The sequence below is a fragment of the Equus caballus genome, chromosome 19 (genome assembly GCF_041296265.1).
Source record: "Equus caballus isolate H_3958 breed thoroughbred chromosome 19, TB-T2T, whole genome shotgun sequence".
Lineage (NCBI taxonomy): Eukaryota > Metazoa > Chordata > Mammalia > Perissodactyla > Equidae > Equus > Equus caballus.
In genome coordinates this window covers 56532240-56556267 of record NC_091702.1, presented here as the reverse complement: position 1 = coordinate 56556267, position 24028 = coordinate 56532240, and the positions used below count along the sequence as shown (strand labels likewise).

The following is a 24028-nucleotide window of genomic DNA, read 5'->3' as shown; positions in this document are numbered from 1 at the left end:
TGACTTTGTTCTTCTCCTTCAATATTGTGTTGGCTATCCTGGGTGTTTTATTTCTCCGTATACCTTTTAGAATCAATTTGTTGATATCCACAAAGTAACTTGCTGGTAATGTGTTGAATCTATAGATCGAGCTGGGAAGAACTGACATCTTGACAATATTCAGTCTTCTTATCTATGAACATGGAATATCTTACATTTATTTAGTTCTTTGATTTCTTTGATCAGTTCTGTAGTTTTACTCATATAGATCTTGTACATATTTTGTTTGATTTATACCTAAATATTTCATTTTTTGGGTGTTAATGTAAATGATGTTTTTAATTTTGAATTCTAGTTGTTCATTACTAGTATATAGGAAAGTGATTATATCCTGCACCTTTGCTATAAGTGCTTATTAGTTTGAGCAGTTTTTTGTCAGTTGTCTCTGATTTTCTACATAGACAATCATGTCATCTGTGAACAAAGTTTTATTTCTCCCTTTCCAATCAGTATACCTTTTATTTCCTTTTCTTCTTTTTTCTTTAAGATTGGCACGTGAGCCATCTGTTGCCAATCTTCTTTTTTTTTTTCTTTCGTTTTCTCCCCGAAGCCCCCCCAGTACATCAGTACATAGCTGTATATTCTAGACGTAGGTCCTTCTGGTTGTACTATGTGGGATGCCACCTCAGTGTGGCCTGATGAGCAGGGCCATGTCTGTACCCAGGATCTGAACTGGTGAAATCCTGGGCTGCTGAAGTGGAGCACACAAACTTAACCATTTGGCCATGGAGCTGACCCCTATTTCCTTTGCTTATCTTACTGCTTTAGCTTGAACTTCTATGATGTTGAAAAGATAGCATAGAGAGGACATCCCTGCCTTGTTCCTGATCTTATCACGAAGGCTTCTAGTTTCTCACCATTAAGTATGATGTTAGCTGTAGGTTTTTTTAAATAGATGTTCTTTATCAAATTGAAGAAGATCCCTTCTATTCCTGGTTGCATATTTTTTTTTATTGCTGAGTAGTATTTCATTGTATGGGTATGCCACAATTTATTTATTCATTCACCTGTTAATGGACATTTGGGTGGGTTCTGGTTTTTGGCTGTTACAATTAAAGCTGTTATGAACATTTGTGTACAAATCTTTATATAGACACACACTTTCTTTTTTAATGAGTAAAGACATAGGAGTGAAATGGGTGGTTGATATGGTGCTTGTATGAACTTGAAGAAATTGCCAAAGTGTCTTCCAATGTGGTGGTACCATTTTACAGTTCAGCCAGCAGTGTAGGAGAATTTTAGTTCCTCCACATTCTCTCCAACATTTGGTATTGTCAGCCTTTTTAATTTTAGCCACTCTATTGGATGTGTAGTGGTACCTTGTTTTGGTCTTAATTTGCAGTTCTCTAATGATGTTGAACATCTTTTCATGTACGATTTGGTGATGTATCTGTTCAGATCTTTTGCCCATTTTTTTTTTATTGGCTGTTTGTTTTCTTTTAATGAAGTTTTGAAAGTTCTTTATGTATTTTGGTTTCCAGTTCTTTATCAGATATAAATCCTTTATTAAATACATTTTGCAAAGATTTTTTTCCCATTAAGCAGCTTAAGTATATCTTTTTTTTTTTTTTTTTGAGCAAGATTAGCCCTGAGCTAACATCTGCCACCAGTCCTTCTCTTTTTGCTGAGGAAGATTGGCTCTGAACTAACAGCCAAGCCCATCTTCCTCTACTTTATATGTGGAATGCCTGCCACAGCATGGCTTGATAAGTCGTGCGCAGGTCCGTGCCCGGTATCTGAAATGGCGAACCCTGGGCTGCTGAAGTAGAGCACGTGAACTTAACCTCTACACCACCGGGCCGGCCCCTCTCAGCAAGTTGTATAGTTTTAACTGTACGGGTTTTTCATAGCTTGTATCAGATTTGTCTCTATTTCGTCTTTTTAAATTTTTGATGCTATTCTAAACAGCAGTGTTTTAAATTTCTTTCTCCAATTTGTTGCTACTAATACATAGAAATACAATTGATTTCTGTATTTTGATGTTAGGTCCTACGTAAGGACTACTTAGTGTTCTTGCTGAATACCCTTGTGTAGCTTTTTTATAGATTCTGTCATGTTTTCTACACCGATGAGTGTGTTTTCTGCAAATAAAGACAATTTTATTCTTTTCTAATTGGATGCGTTTTATTTCTTTTTCTTGCCTCATTGTACTGGCTAGTACCAATGTTGGACAGAACTCAGGGAGACTGGCTGGCTGTTTAGGTTCTCTTTCCCTATGTTGAGGCTTTGGAATTGATTCCAGGTGGTAGGCTGAGGCTATTCATCAAGCTCACCTTGTGTGTTTACTGTCTCTCAGGGATCAGTATCCTTTTGTGCCTGTTGATCATTGTCTTGAAATGGTTGTTTCAAGCAGGAGGGTGAATCCTGTTACTCCTCCTTGGCTAGAAGTTGAAGTCTTTATAGGATTATAAATTCATTCCAATCAGACTTTTATCCTCACCACTCACTGAGACAGTTGTTAAATTTATTGATTACTTATCACTCCTTCTCTTTTTTGGCTTATTGGCAGCATTTGGAATAATTGATCACTCTTTTTCTAGGTAGTTGCTTCACTGACTGTGCAGGATGCTTCTTGGTCTTCTTCCTTCTTCCCTGGCTACTCTTTTGCTATCTTTTTTTTTTAATTTTACCCAACTTCCAAACCTTTAAATGTTTGAATGTGCACCATGGGTGCTTGTTCTTCATGCCATTAATACCTTGTAGATGGTTTCATTCAGTCTCATGACTATTATATGTTGGTTACTCTAAATTTGTATCTCTAGTCCGTCTCTTTCTCCAGAAGAGCATACTTTTATATATCTAGCTGCTTCTTCAGCGTATCCATTTGGTTGTGCAATATGCGTCACAAATTTAACAAGTCCAAAACTGTAAAACTGCACTTCTGAGCTCCTCTCTACCTCCACTTCTGAGCTCTACCGTCTGAGCTACCTCTAATGCTTAAAAATGCTCCATTTGCTAGTTGTCATTTTGGTAAGTGGTAACTCCATCATTCCACTTGCTCACACCAAAAACTTTGGAGTAATTTTGGCTTCTCTCTTTCTCTCTGACTCAATTTTTTGTTCCATCAACAAATCCTGTTTGCTCTGCTTTCAAAATATAGTTTAAACACTGTCACTTTGATTACCCTGGTGCAAAGCCCATCTCTCTCCTCCATTAACAAAATAGGTTCCTAACTGGTATCCTTTGTTTAGTACTTGCCTCCCTGTCATCTGTTCCCAACATAGCAGAGCGATCCTTTTAAAAGTTAGAATATGTCACGTTTCTGCTAAAAATTTTCTAGTGGTTTCTCATTTAGGATTAAAGCAAAATCTTACAATGACCTGTATAGGTCTGGTTCCCTCCTACCTCTGTGGCCTCATCTCCTATCATTCTTCCTCTCCTTTCACTCTAGGGACACTGAAAGGTTCTTTCCTCTCTCCCCCTCACTTGAAAAAAGTGCTTTAATGTTTTCTCAAAAAGGCCTTGTTTTATCACTTCTAGATCTAAAAGCTATGGTGCTACCCTAAGCAATTAGCGTCCCTCTTACCTTCCGTACTTTCCTCCATAGTTCTTACTTTCTGAGATGTCTTTTTATTTTCTTGTTAGTTCTTTTTCTCTGATTAAAATGTAAAGGAAATAAAGACAGGGACATCTGTTCAGTACTCTTCCCAGCACCTAGAACAGTGCCTGGCTCAAAGTAGCCACCTAATACATACTGAGAAATGAATGCCCGGGGTTCTCTCAACCATTTTTGGTATGTGATTCAGGTTTCTCCTTAGAATATAGGATGTCCTATGATCCCAGACTTATCTTTTCTAGTTATAACATGACAGGAAGTTAGAGATTCTTTCATAGAACCCTAATAGAATTTGAATTTGCAGCTTATAAATAGTTTCACATTTTATTCTTTAATTCACTTGGCTCTGCTCTTCTATGCTTTTGTGTTTTGGGAATTTTGTTGAAAAGACTTTTTCAGTACATTTTCAAAGTTGACATGACGTAAACATTTATCAGTTTAAAACAGTTCAGATTAATTATTGAATGTGCTGGTGATAAATTTGATTCATCTAAAATGTGTTTATGCTGAAGTTGTTGAGGATACCTAGATGCTGTGATTTTACTAATTTTTTGAGAATGTATGCTTCAATTGTTGCTTCAAAAAGCTGTTCTAAATTCAGAGGGGTCTGAAAGGATCCATACCTCAGAGATCCTTGGAGGTTTCTAGTTGGACATAGAGTACAATAAATGTTTCATTTGTAGTATATTTGAATGTACCTCTTTGTAGATCCTGACATTTGAAAGATCCTTGGACCTAAAATGTCCAAGATGTCTGCCATTTCCTGTAGGTTGAGAAATCAAAGGTGATAAAAGATGGTATCAAAGTGTCAGAAAGGATAGTTTTAAAGATAGATTTGTGATGACTTCAACTACTTCTTGGTTCGTTCCTGGGAGTGAGAGAGGTAAGAAAGTTAACTGTTGCCACTTTATTCATACTTCCATTTCAAACACTTTAATATGATCTCTAATAGGAATCTCAAGTCTTTTTGTTTATTTTTGTTTTTAAATAACTCATAGAAGTTATAGTACATGAGTCATTATATTTTCTTTTTCTGACACAAGCTTCTTGTTGGATATATATTTCCAAATGATTTGTATCGTCTGGGCACTCTAAATCCTGACTGAGTGACTACTCAGATACACATGAAAACTCCAAAGAGTTGTATTTTTGTAGTTGTAGTGTTTTCATGGGAGCTACAGTTAGGGGAACTTTCTCTCTGAAAGGATAATAAATTGGATTTAATTAATTAGTTAATGATACAAAACTTATGAATCAGATAGACACACAGAGCAGAAACAGAGCATCATATCTTACCATGTTTTTCCTTGGCCCCTTGAGTGTTCAGTAGCTGGGAACACGTTATGACAAAGTTAGGGTTTTGCCAGATATGATGGTTCAAGTCTTTGCTCTTCCTTAGACTCTTTATATTCTAGGCTTCTATCACCATTAATGAAGAACTTACTTCACATAATTTAGGTCTTTAGTAATAAACATTTATGTTTCCCCGAGACATGCTTCTGCTCTGCAGTCATACTCAGCTTCATATGGGAAAGTTCGGAGTGAGAGTAGGCTCAGTGTTTGCGATGCCTTGAGTAGTGAGGCATTCTAAGATTCTTTGGTCTAAGAACCACAATGGAAAATCTGTTATTCCACAGGGAAAATCATCTTCAGAAGTGATTTTTAACTTTTGAGTTTAGTTTAGGATTAGAAATGTATTAGACACTTTGTTTGCAAGCAACTGAAACCAACTCTGGCTTAACTAAAACACAGAAAAGGAGATAAATCATTAAAAGCTAATAGAATCTAACAGAGAACCAGACTATCAATATTTGAAGGGTAGTGTAAAGCCTTGCTCAGAGGTTTAAGGATTGAAACAACAAAAAACATTACACCAAAATTTACCTTTGCAATAAGCAAAAACTACTCAGAATATTTTTGTAGAAAGTAAAAAATCACTCATTACTTCCTAGAAATTAAAACAAAAAGTGAGTGTGAAAAACCTGATAGTTACATTAATATTTATTTGTTTACTAGTATAGTTGAACACATTAAAAATAACCATTTATAGTTTTTTGTAAATATCTAGTCAAACTCTTTGTTTACTAAGGGGTTAGTTTTTCTGGTCAAATCTGTCAACCTTTTGCTTGGTGTTTTTTCTGTCTTTGCTGATATGCTGAGAGAGTGGCTTTCACCATTTAAATGTTGCAGAATATTTTTTGTGTATTTTTGATTCAGTGGATCTGTGTTTTTCTCCTATCTCTAAATACTCCCTTGAGTAATAGTGGCCCACGAGGCCATGGTTTTCATAGGTGGAAAGGAGATAGAATTAGCACTATCCCTCCCGGGTTATTCTGATACTTAATGTCTTAGATCAGATTGCTATAACAAAAAACACTATAGTCTGGTTTAAACAACAGACATTTATGTCTCACTGTCCTGGAGGCTGAGAGGTTCAAGATCAAGGCATGAGCAGATTCAGTTTCTGGTAAGGACCCTCTTCCTGACTTGTAGGCATCCACCTTCTCACTTAATCCTCCTATAGTGGAGAGAAAGAGAGAAACAGTGAGAGAGTTCTAGTCTCCCTTTTCTTATAAGGACATTAATGCCGCCTGGGGGCCCCATTCTCATGACCTCATATAAACCTAATTGCCACATAAAGGCCCGTCTCCCAGATACCATCACTTCAGAGGTTTGGGCTTCAATATCTAAATTTTGGAGGGATACATTCAGTTCATAACACTATCCTTATCCTACCTCTTCTCCACTTCCACCTCAGGAGGAGAATTCTGTTTATTTTTATTTTTGATTTGCTTTTATTACTAATATTACTTATTATAAATGATTCTCATGTCAAAGAATAGCACAAAGTAATAACTAAAAGTTCTTTTTTTAATCCTTAGTAATCCCACACCATAGGAGTAACTAATATTATCTGCCAGAATATGCAAAAAGTAACTGTCAGTATATGCACAGGTGTATGTGACTAATTTTTTACATTTAGATCTTCAGTCAGTCCATCAGGATTTGTGTGTGTGTGTTTAGTATAAAGCAAGGATCCATCTATTTCCAAATATTTAGCTGTTGTCCTTTCAGCATGTTTTGACTAATTCATTTCCCCACACATATAAAATACTAACTTTATACTATATGCCAGTATATGTGTTGATGTATTTGTGTACTTTCAGTTGTTTTAAGATACTAATAGTAAGCTTTTTATTATTTTTACTTTAGTATTTCCACTCCCTCCTTCTGGGCCATTGTTTTTGAATATTTCTTAGCTATTGTCCTTAGTCTAATTTAAAAAATTTTTATCAATTTTCACTGCAGTTACATTGAATTTGTTAATATGGGGAGATCTGATGTCTATGTGGTATTAAGTTTTCCTGTCCAGGAACATGACATATCTTCCATCTATTCGAGTCAGTTGCTTAGGTTTATAGGTTCTTTACAACTCTATTCATAGATGTTTTGAATAGTAATATTTTGCAAATATTGTCTTTTTCTGCAATAAATTTATAGACGTTATCACCTGTTATAATGTGTTAATTATATATTTTCTATACATTTTGCGTGTCTTCTAAGCAACGCTATTATTTAATAGCCCTTTACCTGACCTTATTAGGGTTTTCAGGTAATAGGTTTTTCAAATAATAATTCTGTCTGTTCCTTTCTAATACTTATCCTTCCGTTTCTCTCTTATCTCATTACACTAGAATGTCCAGTCTCAGTTGAACAATGATAATGATACTGCACCATCTTGTCTTGATCTTTCTTTAATAGCCATGCCTCCTTTTTCTGTTTTAGTGTTGTAATGGCCACTGATTTGAGAAGAATCTGTTATTAAGAAAGCTTTTCTTAGTTGTTAGGTTTTGTTTTTAAAAATCGGATAGTGAATGTTAAACTTTATTAAATGCCTTTTCAGCATCAAATGAGAAAGTCTTGTGAGCTTACAGTGTGATAAATAGTGTAAAACTATTCTTAAGTTCTTGGAATATCCTACTTGGTCATTGTGTCTTTTTCTTTAAATACAGACCTCAGTGTTATTTCATAATATTACATGCAATTTATAATTAATACTCATAAACTGCTCTTTCATTTGTGTATTTTCTGTTTTATTATTAGGCTTATGATAACTTGCTAGAATAATTTAGAATACTTATGTATATATTTTATGTATCTTGGATTAATTTTAAAATAGTAATTATCTATACTTGAGAGCATGATGGTACATATTTTGGGCTTGATACTTTTGGGGGGCAATGATTCAAAAAAATATTTTTCTTCCATAGCTGTTAAATTTAGTAAGTGTGAATTGTCATTTTTTGTAATATCCTCAGTCATCTCTTGAATGGTAAAGTTTTCCCTCGTATTTATTTATTTATTTTGTTGTGTTTTTTTTCCCTCCCAAAAAAGGTTCATGGAATAATATTGTATAGTATTTGTCATTGTTTAGAACTGTTTGAACATGTTTAAACATATTTTTCTTGATTATCTTTTAAGCGATACCCTTCTGCATTTTTGTATTTATTTAAAAATGTTGTTAGACATAACTCTAAATTTTAAAGGTATTGTTTATGCAATTTCCATTTTTGAGTGTTTATATCAGTTGGCTTCTTAATCTGAGTATTTATTTTGTCAGGACACATATGTGAGTCATAAACTCTTCAAGAATTTGTTATGTATGTTCTAATATTGTCAGTGAGCAGCATCTTGCTTGACTTTAGTATTCATAAATGTTAGTCTTCTTTCCCTTAAACTGATTTAGATTTTGTCTGTTGCTTTTAGGAAGGAAATCAGTATTATAAGAGAATTTGATGTCATTTCATTTTAACTTTTGTTTGTGAAATTCTTTTTTTCTTCATGATGAAAAATGGAAAAAATTGATTTCACATTTATATGTGTTTTTAAATTTTAATTAATTAATTAATTTATTTTTAATGAGGCTTCTTTGGGACTGCCATGCTTTTAGTCTCTTTTTCCCATACCATTTTGTCCAACTGGAGAGCACCTTAATTCAATGGGAGGTGGTGTTTTGGTTTTTTTTTTAAAAGGTATGCTTTTTTTTGGCGAGGAAGATTGGCTCTGAGTTAACATCTTTTGCCAGTCTTCCTCTTTTCTTCCCCCTTCCCACAGCGCTAGCACATAGTTGTATATCTAGTTGTAACTCCTCCTAGTTCTTCTATGTGAGATACCACCACAGCATGGCCTGATGAGTGGTGTGTAGGTCACACCCAGGATATGAACTGGCAAACTCTGGGCTTCCGAAGTGGAATGTGGGAATTTAACCACTATGCCACCAGGCCAGTGCCAAGTGTTTTTTTAATTAATTATTTTTTGGCAGTTGATCTATCTTAAAGTTTTTTATAGAGATTTTTGGTAGAGGAATCCTCTAAAAGAGGGTACTTTGGACAGATCCTACATGTATTAGTTATCTTTTGCTGAGTAAAAATTACTCTAAAACTCAGCAGCTTTAAAACTACTGTTTGTTATCTCTCAGTTTCTTTGGGTCAGGAATCCAGGCATGGCTCAGCTGGTCCTTTGCTTCAGTCTCTCACAAGGCTGCAGTCAAGGTGTCAGTAGGGCTGGGATCTCATCTGAAGACTTGACTGGGGAAGGAGCTGCTTCCAGTCTTACTCTTGGTCCAGTCTAGTACTTTTCCCACTGCAGCAATATTGGCGGGTATTTGATCTATTTGAGAGTCACTCTTTGGGTCTTATATCTAGCCCCAGGAATATCTAGCATTTTTCAGTCCTTCTTGTTATTCAGTCATAAGTGTGTGTGTGTGTGTGTGTGTGCCCCTATAGGAGGGGAAAAGGGAGGGAGGGGGGAAACAGTAAAGGAAGGAGAATGGTCATATGTTAGCATAACTTTTTTCCATTTTAAGACCTATACTTTTTTTTTCCCCTAGGTGCCTTAGCTGGACCAATTATTGTGGAGCCACATGTTACAGCAGTGTGGGGAAAGAATGTTTCATTGAAGTGTTTAATTGAAGTAAATGAGACTATAACGCAGATTTCATGGGAGAAGATACATGGCAAAAGTTCACAGACTGTTGCAGTTCATCATCCTCAATATGGATTCTCTGTTCAAGGAGAGTATCAGGGAAGAGTCTTGTTTAAAAACTATTCACTTAATGATGCAACGATTACTCTACATAACATAGGATTCTCTGATTCTGGAAAATACGTATGCAAAGCTGTTACATTCCCCCTTGGAAATGCTCAGTCCTCTACAGTTGTAACTGTGTTAGGTAGGTATGCTTGAATTGTATGTTTTGGTGGTATTGGTGAGGATTATAATAAAAGTATTTTCAAGAATTTAAAATGATTGAAATTATATATAAATTTATGTTTAAAAGAATTCATATATGATTTTTCAAGTTGTCTTAAAATTCTGTGATTCTAGGCTCTCTTAAACAATGTCTGTATCTACCTGCCTATCTATATAATGCTATGTAGTTTTTAGCTATTTTTTCTTCATGAAAGATTGCTTTTTATTTTTAATAATGCTGAGTTTCTTTGACATATTTATTTTCATTATTTTCCCTCAAATTTTCAACCTTTAAATAATCTTTCTCCTTTTTTTTTGAGGAAGATTAGCCCTGAGCTAACTGCTGCCAATCCTCCTCTTTTCTCTGAGGAAGACTGGCCCTGAGCTAACATCCATGCCCATCTTCCTCTATTTTATATGTGGGACACCTACCACAGCATGACATGCGAAGTGGTGCCATCTCTGCACCCAGGATCCCAATTGGTGAACCCCGGGCCGCCGAAGTGGAACGTGTGCACTTAACTGCTGTGCCACTGGGCCTGCCCCACCCATTTTTTTTAAATGACTGTTGTCTTGGAGCCATTGACTCCTTCTGTTTGGTTTTTAAATCAATTTTATTTCTGCTGTTGTGGATTTGCATAGCTGTTTGAATCTTGGTCTCCTGCTCATAATGAGTGATCTTTTACCTCTTCCTCTCTGATAACTGTTAAAGTTTATGGTGGAATTTAAAATGAGCTTATTAGCATTAAGATAGCCTCTTGCAGTGAAAGGTAAACCAATTTGGAAATGCTGGTGAATACTTTTGGAATATTAGAACAAGAATTAAGGAGTAATAGCAATGTTAGCCATTTCCACCCGAAGTGAGACTCCTTTAGTGGGCAGGAGGAGGAAGATTGTGCCGAGTCTTCCTGTTGCCTATCAGGGACTTTGTCAGGTCTGCTGATAGATCCCCATACTCAGTCCTTCTCCAGTTTTCTCCCAGATGTTATTCTCTAATGAACCTTTGTGCTCCTCACATGGTCTCAGTGTCTGCTTCCAGAGAACCAAACAAGTACACAGCTCCTATCATCTAATGGTTTAATTTCCTGAAATGCAGGAAAGCAATTTTGTCCAGATTTGTTATGTTTTTTCATGTTGAGAGATATAATATAAAAATAGAAATAAAATTAAATATTTGAGGACTTTATATGTTTAAGACACTGCCCTAAGAGCTGTGGGGAAATATAACTTAATTTACGAATTTGGTACTTCTGAGAAACATTTTGATTGGAAAGCAAGGCATAAATATCTGAAATATCAAGTGCAGGCCATCAGGTTTTTTACCTGAGGTCGCAAAGTTCAGTGTCAAGAAAATAAAAGATAAATAGTTTGCATGTGGAAGAGAGCTCATGGGAATGAACTTATTTTTTGCTTTAAATTTTAGTAATTTTTCCTAAATTAATACAGTAACAATGGTTTAAAACTCGACTGTTTATAGTATAAGACGTCATGATTTTATCAGCACCTACTTCTCTAGCTTGATCCATTCCGTCCCTTGCTCCACCTCTCCCAACAACCAAAATTTTATGCTCATAACAGACTATTTGTAGTTCTCTTAACACCTGTCTGTGTTTTTACGTGTATTTTTCCTCCTACCTAGATTGCCACCTTTTCCTCCTGTCTCTCCCTGCATTCTTCTATTTAACTACTATTCATCAAACCACATCCTTTTGGAAACCATACTGGAAATATCTAGCCCCCACACAATTTGATGTTGTTTTGCTCTTTTGCTGTTCTATCTTGAGCATATTTTTGTTGCAGCAGTTACCATACTGTCTATTATGTTTTCTCCAGTATAAACACATGGTGGACTGCAACTCTGAGCTTTAAAACTTAACTTTATATTTCTAAAGTCTATGAGAGTTCCTGGTATGTAGCAGTCATACACTACATGTTAAGTAGGGTGTAGGAATGGATTGGCAAACTTGGTAGTCTGGAAGTGTTTTCTAAAAAAACAGTTGAGCCAGTCCTTGAAAGGTGGGTAATTTTTGGGTAGGCACAAAGGAAGCAAGCATAGGGAGAGTAAGTGAGCCAATGCAGGGAGGCAGAAAACATTTCTTAGGGCAGAATTTCTTCAGTGTTGGCATAGTTGAAATTTTGGTCTGGAATTCTTTGTGATGGTAAGCTGTTCTGTCCATTGTAGACTGTTTAGCAGTATCCATGGCCTCTACCCACTAGATGCTAGTAGCAATCCCATGGTTTTGACAACTTAGAATGTCTTCAGACATTGCTAAGTGTCCTCTGGGGGAGGGTGGAAGAGATCTTTAACTGTTGAGAAGCTTCGTTGGTGGAACTACTGAATAATTTGTTGATGGTTTAAAGGATTTATATAGAGTACAAGACTTGAAGGCTAGAAATGTAGAGTAGGACCACATTAAAGGAACTTGAATGTTAGGATGGGGAATTTGAGCTTTATGTTATGCAAACTTAGTATACAGTGTTGTGTTTCTTCTCACTTCCCTGCTTCTGCTCTCAGACTCTTGCTGTTTAAAATGTGGTTCATGAACAGCAGCGCTGGCATCACTTGGGAGCTTGTTAGAAATACAAAATTTCAGACTCCTCCTAGACTTATTAAATGATAAATCTACATTTTAGCAGGATCCCTATGTGATTTATATACACAGTAAAGCTTGAGAAACACTGCTTTGACCACCCTCTCACCTTGCTTAGAGGGATGCCTAACTCATATTAGACCTGATTTAGGAAGTATTGAGATGAGAGTTGTGATTTAGGAAGATCAGTCTGATGTTTGGGTTTTTTTTGGTGAGGAAGATTGTCCCTGAGCTAATAACATCTGTTGTCAGTCTTCCTCTATTTTGTATGTGGGATGCTGCCACAGCATGGCTTGATGAGCAGTGTGTAGGTCCATGCTCCAGATTCAAAACTGTGAACCCTGGGCCTCCGAAGGAGAGCATGCGAACTTAACCCCTATGTCACTGGGCCAGCCCCCCAGTCTGGTGTTTCTGATGGATTGAAATGAAGAGGTCCTGAAATCATGATGTCTCAGCCATGAGGCCATGAAGGCTTGAAATTTTCTAATTTCTGCCACTTGAGTGAAGAAAGAAGCTATTACAAAGGAATAACTAGCAGTACTTTATAACTGACTGGATATAAGAAACAAGGGAAGTTTGAACAATAACAGGTTTTGAACCTTGGTGATTGAGTAAATCTTATTACCATTAATTTAAATAGGCCTGTCTGAATGAAAAACAGGTGTTGGGGATTGGGAGGATGAGATGATGATGTTCAGCATTTGGTTTTTTAGTTTGAGGATATATAGGCAAAAAATACGAGGCAGGTGGTTAGAAACTGTGGAGTCAAGCCTTGTTTCAGAATTGGAGAAAATTAGGGATCATCAGGGAAGTAGTGTTTATCAGATAAAGGTTTTTAAGGGAGATACAAAAAGTAACTGAAGGCCTAGGGCTGAGTATTTTATTATGGAGAAGGTTGGAAGAAATAGAGATGAAGAGCTCAAAGAGAGCTTTCAGGAAACTTGGGCAAAGTCATATTATTTCTATCAAGAGAAAAAGTTTTTAAGATTACTCTAGCAGCTTTTTTCCACAGTGAGAGTTAAATGTTACAGAAATTGAAGTGAGTGACCGTTTTTTCATTTCTCCTATGGATGATGCACATAGTATCATTCCAAATGCATAGCCCAGAAGTTAGCTCCTTACAGCCTTAGGGAGTTAGTGCTTAATTCTTCTGGAACTGATTGGGAAGAACTGCGCTGAAGTAGCAAATTCTACCAAGTTAGTCAAAGACAATAGCAAGGAAAAGTATTGAGCCTGTAGATTAGGTGGTGATGTTAAAGTTTCAATGGAGTAGTAGTAATAGAAACCAAATTAAGGGAATGTGATTTAACGCAGAACTTTGGGAAAATTGAAGAACAAATGCCCCATAGTAAAAGAGTTGTTACACGATTGGTTACTTCCTCTTGATGGGATATTACATAGTTGTTAAAATTATGATTGAGAGGTATTGCTGCTTGAAAAACAAAGCCTCAAAGTTGTAGGCATGCCATGATTGCATCTGTATAGAGACTAGAAATAGAAAAAGAGAAGGAAATGGAAGAATATGATGACTGCATTAGCATATCGGAGCTGTGGATAATTTTTCTCTGTTTTCCCAAATTTTAGTAATGTTACTTTTTCAATTAAAAAATAGACTTCTGTTGCTGGACGTGCTGGAGTAACTGGGATTGGACTTAGCCTCTCTCTCTAGGAACAAGAGTACCAGGCAAATAAGAAACTTTCTGTTTTGAGGAAGATTAGCCCTGAGCTAACATCTGCTGCCAATCCTCCTCTTTTTGCTGAGGAAGACTGGCCCTGAGCTAACATCCGTGCCCATCTTCCCCTACTTTATATGTGGGACCCCTACCACAGTATGGCTTGACAAGTGTGCTTAGGTCTGCACCCGGAATCTAAACTGGAGAATCCTGGGCCGCCGAAGAAGTTAACCGAACTCAACTGCTGCACCACCAGGCCAGACCCAGCAGTTTTTAGTTGTTGGACAATAGGCACTGTAGGATTATGATCTCAAACAAGGTGAGTCCTACAGTTGCTTCAGCTCTCTCCTTAGCAGTTTCCAGGCTACTGCTCAGTGACAAGGAATTGGAGCAGCGCTTGGGGCCTCACTGAATTTAAGAGATTGGACTTCAGGAAGGACAGGTGATTAGAATTTGTGGCGTAGAATACTGGAAAGAGGGAGCATCAGAGAGATGGGGAGAGTGAGAGTGAGCGAGTGCTTTAGAGACATATAGAAGGGCTCTCTGAAGTCTTTAGTACTGATGTGTGTACATGTGAGAGGAGACTTTTGAGGTGGAAGAAGGAAGCAACAGAAAGCAGAAGACCTAACAATATCCTGGCGTTCATATAGGGCTGGGGAAACTTCGTGTTCCCTCCAATGAGAGTACACAGGGCATTGGATAGCATCTTAAGGGGAGGCAACAGCAAAACTGCTGGACAAGGAAGGGGGTGCAGAGAAGTTAACGAAATACTGAGGTATTTGACAAAAGTAACTTTAGAAAGCCAATAAAATTGATAACCAGGAGATTGAGTCCCTTCAGAGGAAATAGGAATAATGTAATTTAAAATTGACTTGAAAATAAATTTTTAAGTTCCTCAAAGATAAAAGTTTCTATTACTAATGGCATAATTCGTTCAGACCAACTCACCCACAGGGGTTGAAATATTAAAAAACACCATTGAAAGCTTCAAAGAAATAACAACATAATAAGGAATATAACTAGAGCAAAATCTAAGGAGAGGATGAAAACGTAGAAATCAGCCTAGCACTGAAAGCTGAAAGGTGCATTCAACCTGAGGACATTTGACAATTCAGAAGAAACACTGGAGATGCTGAGCTAAGATTTTGGGAGCCTTGAGAAGTGAGAGAGGAAAATAAGTGCAATTCAGCTCAAGATGGGATTTCTAATAACCATTCTCATATTCACCTGGTACCTAAACGCTTATATTTTCAGAACAGTAGTAAACCAGAAGTAAATCAGCCTTCTCATGACTTCTAGGCCTAGTTTATATGACCCAACTAATCTGAACTTAAATTAAGGAGATGCTGGACTGGTTAGTGTTTTCAAGAGCTTGGCAGAAGAAAACACATCTTTTCTGAAGGAAAGCTACCTTTGTTCTAGACCTCAAATTTGCTTCTACCTTAATTAGTCAAACATGGGCATGTAGTCTGCTTGAATAGCAGGCATACAAGTAAGGCATACCCCAGAAGCGGTAGCCAGCACAAACAAGACAACACAAACAGACGTGCAAAGATATAAGATGTTGGAATTATCAGACACAGACTGTTAAACAACAATACTTGCCATTTGAATAAATAAGTCAATCTGTAAAATTTCTGTAGAGAACAAGAAACTATATACAAAAACATCACACAGCAGTTGGCCTCAAGTATTTCTTAGTATATGAAAGCAGTTAACATAAAAGGAAAATAAAAATTGATATGTTTCACTACATTTGAATTAAAAACTTCTGCTCATCAAAATATACCAGAGGGGCCTGGCCTGGTGGTGCAGTGGTTAAGTTTGCACATTCTGCCTTGGTGGCCCAGGGTTCACTGGTTCAGATCCCCAATGCGGACCTATGCACTGCTTGTCACACCATGCTGTGGCAGGCATCCCACATATAAGGTAGAGGAAGATGGGTGTGTATGTTAGCTCAGGGCCAGTCTTCCTCAGCAAAAAGAGGAGGATTGGTGGCAGATGTTAGCTCAGGGCTAATCTTTCTCAAAAAGGAACACACCATGGTGTAAAAAGACAAGCCCTAAACTGATAGGAGATACTTGCACCAGTTATAATCAAAAAAGGACCCTCCTCCCAAATCAGTAAGAAAAAGCAATTGGCTTTAATAGTCATTTTTCTGAAGAAGAAATTCCAAATTGCCCATAAACATGAAAAGATCCTTAACCTCATTCATAATCTGAGAAATGAAAAAGTCTCAGTGATATGCCATTGCGTGCCTGCGAGACTGGCAAACATTGCGAAGTCTGACAATATCAGTTGTAGTGAGTATACAAACTAACAGGAACTCTAAGATTGGGAGTAGAAGGTACTTTGGAAAGCTTTTTGGCATTATCTGGTGAAGCTGAAAATAAACACAATAGTAGCACTGCCACTGCAAGGGATAAACTTGAGAAACTTTTGCTCAGAAGATACCAAGGTAAATGAATGAGAATGCTTTTAAAATTGTTTATACCAAACAGGAAACAACACCAGTATCTAACAGTAAAGAAATCGTACAGCAGTTAAAGCTAATATTTATACAATTGCATGTAAATCTGAGTGATCTAAAAATAAAAAGTAAAAAAAATGAGTTCCAAAATAAGAGACTAAGGCTAAATGTTGCCACCTAAATGAACTTCAAGAACACAAAGTTGAATCAAAGAAAAACTATACAAAAATACATGTAGTCTAAGTCCATTCATGTTAAGTTTACAAACAGGTAAAATGAAACTTGTTTAGGTTTGCATTTGTTGGTTGTAGAACTATCATGAAAAGTAAGCAAAAATTTATTTCTAACATCAGTAAGAATGGTGTCACACTTAGGCAGATCGGGTGTTAAGATCAAGAAGAGGCATATGAGGGACTTGGGAGGTGCCAGTATTCTTTATTAAGATGTATGGTGGTTACATGGATGTTTGCTGTAAATTATTCATTACATGGATTGTATGCACTTTTTATTATTTTATGATCATGCATCTTATAAAAGAGAAAATACATACAGAAAATATTAATATCCCTTCAAGTAAATTGTGAAACAAAAATAGTAGATACAAATCAAGAACACCTGGCATTGAAAGAACCAATTGGAAATCTTGGAAATGAAAAAAAAGTCTTTGAGATAAAAACTTAATGCACAGAATAAACTATAGGCTTAAACCAAAGAATTCATGAAGTGAATACCAAGGAATTTATGCAGAAAGAAGCACATAAAATTTGCTAGAAAATGTGAAGAGAGAGCTAGGATATCTGGAGCGTAGATTGAGAGTGTCTAACATTATGGTTACTTTCCCTTGCTGAGGAGCTTTCTTTTACCAGAAAAAGGTAGGTGGCATGTACATTCCAATAAACGTAGCTCTTAATGATGTTACATTTTAACAGTGTAGGTCCATACTGGTAATGTATTTTAAAATGTATTTTTCTTTAAACATTTTTGCTGGAAAATGAAGCATTATATATTAAAGGTCCCCTTTTTTCCAGAGTAATAATATCTTTAATCTCATAATGGAACTTATCATCCAATTCACAGGAATTTTTTTGTATGTATTACTAATTTTGAGGAGAACTGTAAAGAAAAGCATCTCCTTCCCAGAGAGAGCCGTCTTTGTAATGGTTCTATAGAAAGACGGCTTCTTGTTTGTCCTGGCTTATGATCTCTTGTTCCAAGAATCCAGTTGATGTTGACATTACCTAAAAAGCGTGTGTGTAAATTTTATAGGCAGTTACCTCTAAGTTTATGAAATATGGCTAGATGTGGCTTGGAAGGGTGTAAATATATTCTTAATTGAAATGTAACTAATTTTTTAAAATTTAAACAGTTGAACCCACTGTGAGCCTGATAAAAGGGCCAGATTCTTTAATTGATGGAGGAAACGAAACAGTAGCAGCCATTTGTATCGCAGCCACTGGAAAACCAGTTGCACATATTGACTGGGAAGGTGACCTTGGTGAAATGGAATCCACTACAACTTCTTTTCCAAATGAAACAGCAACAGTTGTCAGCCAATACAAGCTGTTTCCAACCAGATTTGCTAGAGGAAGACGAATTACTTGTGTTGTAAAACATCCAGCCTTGGAAAAGGACATCCGATATTCTTTCATATTAGATATACAGTGTAAGTAATGATAACGTTTGCTTTTTAAACGTCATGCATTTTAATTTTCTTCCTTTGATGTAATTGTATATCATACTTTTTAGTTTGAATATTTAGTATTCAGGTATTCTTACAGCTTTTCCTTGTTGACATTTTTTCTTAATTTTTAAAATATTTTTGTGGAAATTTCATTTAACCAGAACATTTTTTATCAGTTTGTAAAAAGAGAAAATGACTTTAAAACTGCTCTCCAACAAAATTATTTAACCCTATCCTATTTATTTACTTATTTTGGTGAGGAAGACTGGCTCTGAGCTAATATCTGTTGCCAATCCTCCCCTTTTTGCCTGAGGAAGATTGTTGCTGAGCTAACATCTGTGCTAGTCTTCTTCTATTTTGTATGTGGGACGCCACCACAGCATGGCTTGATGAACCATATGTAGGTCCATGCCTGGGATCCGAACCAGCAAACCCTGGGCTGCTGAAGTGCAGTGTGCAAAATCAACCGCTATGCCACTGGGCAGTCCCCAACTTTATCCTTTTTAGATCTTGAAAATAGACTGGACTTAAGTGAATTGTGGAAATTTATGCCTCAAAATGTGCATTACTTAGAGACAAATGACTCCTCCGAGCCAATTAACTCAGCTATTGTTCAGTTATATTGACACTACCCATGAGGTTTTTAGCAAGAATATTTTACTTCCTAGGTGCATTTTAGTTAGTTTGAAAATTTGTAGTTTTTCAGTATTATTTCTAATCTGATTTTATTGACCATGTTATAACATTCTTATATAAGTAAAACAATATTTTAAAGACATCATTGAGATAATAACCATTATAGATAAGGTTCAAAGCTGACCCATCTTGTACTTTTATTTTTTTGTTAAGGGGTACTCTCTCATGTGTATGTGTGTGTGTATATACTTTTCCCTTTTCTATAAAGTTTCTCAGTTTTTGATACATTCTTCGTGTAGCATTTTAAAATTTTAAACGAGAAAAAGTGGTGGTGCTGATAGCTTATAGCAAGGATAATGAAAATTAAGCAGATTAGAGAGAAAATTAGAAGTTTTTGGGTTCTGTTGTCATTTCCATCCATGAGCACATCATAAACCTAGGTAGATTTTTATAGGAGATGTATTTTTTGTTGTTATTTGATATGACATGCCTGGAATTTTAAATTATAGATATTCATCACACTTGGTATGATAGTTTCTAAAGCTAATTCTAAGGATCTTTTTCAACATTTATAATGTTAAACCTGAGAAGTGATCTTATGTGAATGTTATTACCATTGTATTCTTCAGTTCAAATACCTTCCTTTCTCCGTACTTCTCTGGAGAATGCAAATTTTTCTTTTTCCTTTTCCTACTTTGCTTTCACAGACTTTTAACTTTTTCCTTTTTCTTGTAAAATTCAGATCCCAATTGTAAGTACTGTTAATATTTTTCTCGTATGTATTTTTTCCTTCCCTGTGTCTAATAATGACTGAAATTTTCAATTTGTATTATGTATATTTTTTGTTTACTTGAGTGCAATCCTAAGTATGTAAAAATATTTCTTCTAATGTAAGACTTTATAATTATGGCTTAGATTTATTGGCTTGCTCTTAAAATATTTTTAGAGTACTCATGACTTCTTTTCCTCTTTGTAATTGGGACCTGTAAAACATGTGAACAAAATTTAAGGTGATAAAATCTTACATCCAAAATTCACATCTCAAAATTTGGAAGTATTGTTTGGGGATACTTTAAAACCTATCCTCTCCTCCTTTTACAAGAAATTAAACTCACAGATATCTGTACTGTTCAGCAACATCTTTTTAGTACCAATTTTAAGTTACAAATGTGTTTAATTCTTGATTTTTATAAGAGGCAGGCATTTCTTTTTAAAATTACTAAGGAACCTTAGTAAAAGTTTAATTCTTTACCACTTTTCTGTAAACCTTGGTTGACAATATGTCAAGCTTCCCCGGCAGAGTTAAAGACTGACCTGGTCTCTCTCTAACTTCACATTTGGCCATGTACTATTATCTAGTTCACTATGTGGCTTGCAGAAAGAAGGAGGGTTCTTGCACCATGAGTAAGTAACATTTCCTTGGGGAAGTCTTTTATGACTTTCCCCAACCCTATGCCCAGTGTAGATTAGGCTCTTTCTCTTTTTTTCTTAACATCCTATTCTTTTCCTTCTTGGCCCTCATAACAGATGTTTAGTTAAATATTTTTAAAATGTCATCTTTCCTATTACTGTTAGAACATAGATTTTATGTTCTAGTCTAGAGTGTATATGTATAGCAAATGCCTAAAACAGTGCCTGTTACTTACTAGGAGCTAAATAATATGATGGTTGAATGAATGATTAGTGTTGGATTTGATAGTTTGAAGGCATAATTTTTTTTCCTGGTAGATATGGATAATTGCTTTTTAACTAGTTGTATTGTAAAAGACCTTTGGGTGCATTGAATGGATAAAAGTTCATGTTTTAGAACAGTTGAGGCCTTGGATAATTTACTTTAGTTGTAATTATAGTCTTTGAAAGTTTGTGTCACATCTCTACATGTCCATAGAATATTAACTGTAGTATAAGAAATCTAATCTCTGTAATTGAATTGATATCTCTTAGGGGATATTTCCTTTCAGATTAAACATTTCTTTAAAGACAGTTTTATGTGGTGATTTGGTACTTAAATGCCAAGTCTCATTATCAAATTAAGTACGATAATGTATTTTCATTGTTCATATGTCTCTACATATCTCATAATAGGACTCTCGTATTTTGCTTTTTCTCATTATAGGTTTGTGAATATTCTTACATTCAGCCTCTAATAACTAGAACTGTGCATGCTTATATAGTTGCCTAGTATTTGGGTACTCATTGTCCATTCATTCACTCATTCTTTTAGTCAACTAATATTTATTGAGTACTGTCTTCCACATTGGTTATGTATATTGAGAGAAGGAAAAATGATTTCTGTTCTTCTAAAGTTTAGTGTATTATGTTAATGCTTTATTATTGTATGTTGCATTTATCATTAACAAAAGATAATCTGGCTTGTCATGAATTTATTTTATAGATGCTCCTGAGGTTTCAGTAACAGGCTATGATGGAAATTGGTTTGTAGGAAGAAAAGGTGTTAATCTCAAGTGTAATGCTGATGCAAATCCACCACCCTTCAAATCTGTGTGGAGCAGGTAACAATGTTAGATACTTCTAAAGATAAATTATTGCAAAGTGAAAAATATTATTAAATCGTATTTAAAGTAATTTTTATCAGTGTAATACATGATAATAGTAATAGCTGAAAATTAAATTAAATGAAGAGTTTCTAAGTGTTCTTCTGTCCCACCTCTCCCCACCATCCTTCTCCCACAGTTCTATTCCTCAGAGGCTACTTTAGCAATTCCTTCTGGTAGTTACCATCATAGGTCTTAAACCTAAGATTTACTAATTTTTAACACTATCAACTTATTATGATAAATGAAAATTTAATTTTGTCTCCCCCTTCACACACAAACATGCTCATATATATTCCAATGTTTCATAGCCCCAGTGAAATTAAGCTACTTTTAGTTCAACTCTGTAATCATTGTTTGCCTCCCAATGACAGATGAATATTATTTACTGAGAGCTAAGTAGTATACTGGAATTCTGTTTTCTTTTGTCTAAAGCTATTTGTTTTCCCTGAGGCTAATAATTGCTTCTTTTTACTTGTGTAGTTTACTGTCTGAGTATCCTTAATTCTCTTTACCTATTAAATTTCAAACTTATACTGAAGTTTTCCTTTGTATTTCTCAGTATTGGGGGCTCTTCTCCAGTATAGAGACTTGTATCTGTCAACTGTGGATAATTTTCTTATTTTTCTTATTCTCTGTTCATTTTTCATAGCATCTTTTTCTTGTTTTATGCATGGTAGTGTCTTCTTGTTCCTTCCTAGGGATACTAGAGTTGTTTCCTCTGCGGAGAGTTTTTTCTGCTTTCTACCTACTGTCTCTTTTGTTCCTCCAAGGTTTTGGTGGTTTTTTGTGTTTGTTTGTTTTTGTTTTTGGTTTTTTTACTGAGGAAGATTGACCCTGAGCTAACATCTGTTGCCAATTTTCCTCTTTTTGCTTGAGGAAGATTGTTGATGAGCTAACATCTGTGCCAGTCTTCCTCTATTTTGTATGTGGGATGCCACAGCATGGCTCAGCAAGTGATGTGTTGGTCTGTGCCTGGGATCTGAACCCACAAACCCTGGGCCACTGAGGTAGAGCATGTGAACTTAACCCCTATGCTACTGGGCCAGCCCCTCAAGTTTTTTTGTTTGGTCTTTTATTTTGTAGATGTTCCTTAATTTCTCAGTGTCCAGTCATTTCACATTGATGTATTAAAATAAAATGCTGAGTGGAAACTGCCTCTATAATGAGGATTACTCATTAGTAGATTCTACTTAGAGTGATCAGGTAGAGAGCTCGTTATTTTCCTGGGGAAGCTTCAGATGGCACTTATGGAAGAGTGGAGGTCTTTTTTTCATGACCGTTCAGTTTATTTATTGAATTAACCTTCATTCTTTTGCTTAAAACATAAATGCCTGGTAACTGTACAGAGTTGGGAGGAGTCTATTGTCTTTTCAACTTTCAGCTAATCTTATTTCTAGCCCTCTGCCTCACTCTGGCCTTCTGCAGTACAGTGAGTCAAATTCCAAATCTTCCTTGTGTTCTTTGGACCAAATTGGCTGCTTTCTCATCTGTTTGCCTTCTGCAAGCACTTCTTCAGCCCAAAGCAGAACTTTTCAGCCTTGGCACTCTTGACATTTTGCACTGGGTAAATGTTTGTTGTGGGAGGCAGTGCTGTGAATTGTAGGACATTTAACAGCATCCCTGGCCTCTGTTCTCTAGAGCAAGTAGCACTTTGCTCTCCCCGTCTCTCCCTCCGTCTCCCAGTTGTGGCAACCAAAAATGTCCCCAGACATGCTGCCAGCCAACAATGTCTCCAGATGTGCCAAACACCCCTCACAGACAAAATCACTCTTGATTGAGGAACACTGGCCTGAGGCGTAGATTGTTTTCTCCTTCTGCTTTCTGTCTTCTAAAAGTTTGTTGAAGCATCTTGTCTGATGAATCCTGCCTCCTGTTCTGTTTCTCCTCATGAGTTTTTAATAGCTTTTTAATTCCTTTACTCTTGTTTTAGGTGGGATTTTGTGGGAGCAGGGAAACAGTGTATTTGGTCAATCTATTGTCTTTAAGCAAAGGTACAATTTTAAAAATAGAGAGGGCCTTTTTCACTTACATTTTCTTAAAAGTGGGGAGCAGTTATTGGGTAAGATGTGTGATAGGGTATTTCTGAAAGTCTTAGAATTCTGAGTTCTCATCCTAGTGTCTGTAGTTGGAGATGTCTTTTTTGAGTAAGTTATTTAACCTCTCTAATCTTTTGTTCCTATTGATAATAGTACTTTATAGAGTTTTTACTAAGGTAGAGAAAGTGGATATAAATCACATAACGTAGGTAAAAGCGTAGATGATGCTTAGCATGTCATTTGTTGTTGAGTTTAATGTGATGTTTAGATTTTTCTTCCTGTGGCTTATTTGAATGAACAACTTTAAAGGATTATAAGCCATGTTTATATTTCTCAGAAAGGGAATAGAATTTTGGGCCCAAAGTATAGAGATAATTGATAAGATATGTATGTTCACTCTTATCCTTCTAGAGAAAGAGTTCACCTTTTGAAAACTAATGCATGTAAAAAATGTTCTTTCCAAAGTCCTCTTAAGAAGAAGTTTGTGTGTTTTTGTTTTTAGTTTTTAAACCATGTAAATATTACCTTTATCCTTC

General features: G+C 35.9%; 1 protein-coding gene across 3 annotated transcripts in view; it reads left to right on the top strand.

Moving 5' to 3' along the window:
* Nucleotides 1-24028, top strand: part of NECTIN3 (nectin cell adhesion molecule 3) — a 135367-nt gene that overhangs the window by 27294 nt on the left and 84045 nt on the right. For 2 of the 3 annotated variants that reach the window (XM_023623805.2, XM_023623803.2), the window contains exons 2-4: nt 9486-9827; nt 17948-18244; nt 21294-21411. In XM_023623805.2, the coding sequence (XP_023479573.2) occupies nt 9486-9827; nt 17948-18244; nt 21294-21411 (757 nt within the window). The remainder of the gene's footprint in view (nt 1-9485; nt 9828-17947; nt 18245-21293; nt 21412-24028) is intronic. The other variant, XM_023623807.2, reaches the window with a different exon arrangement.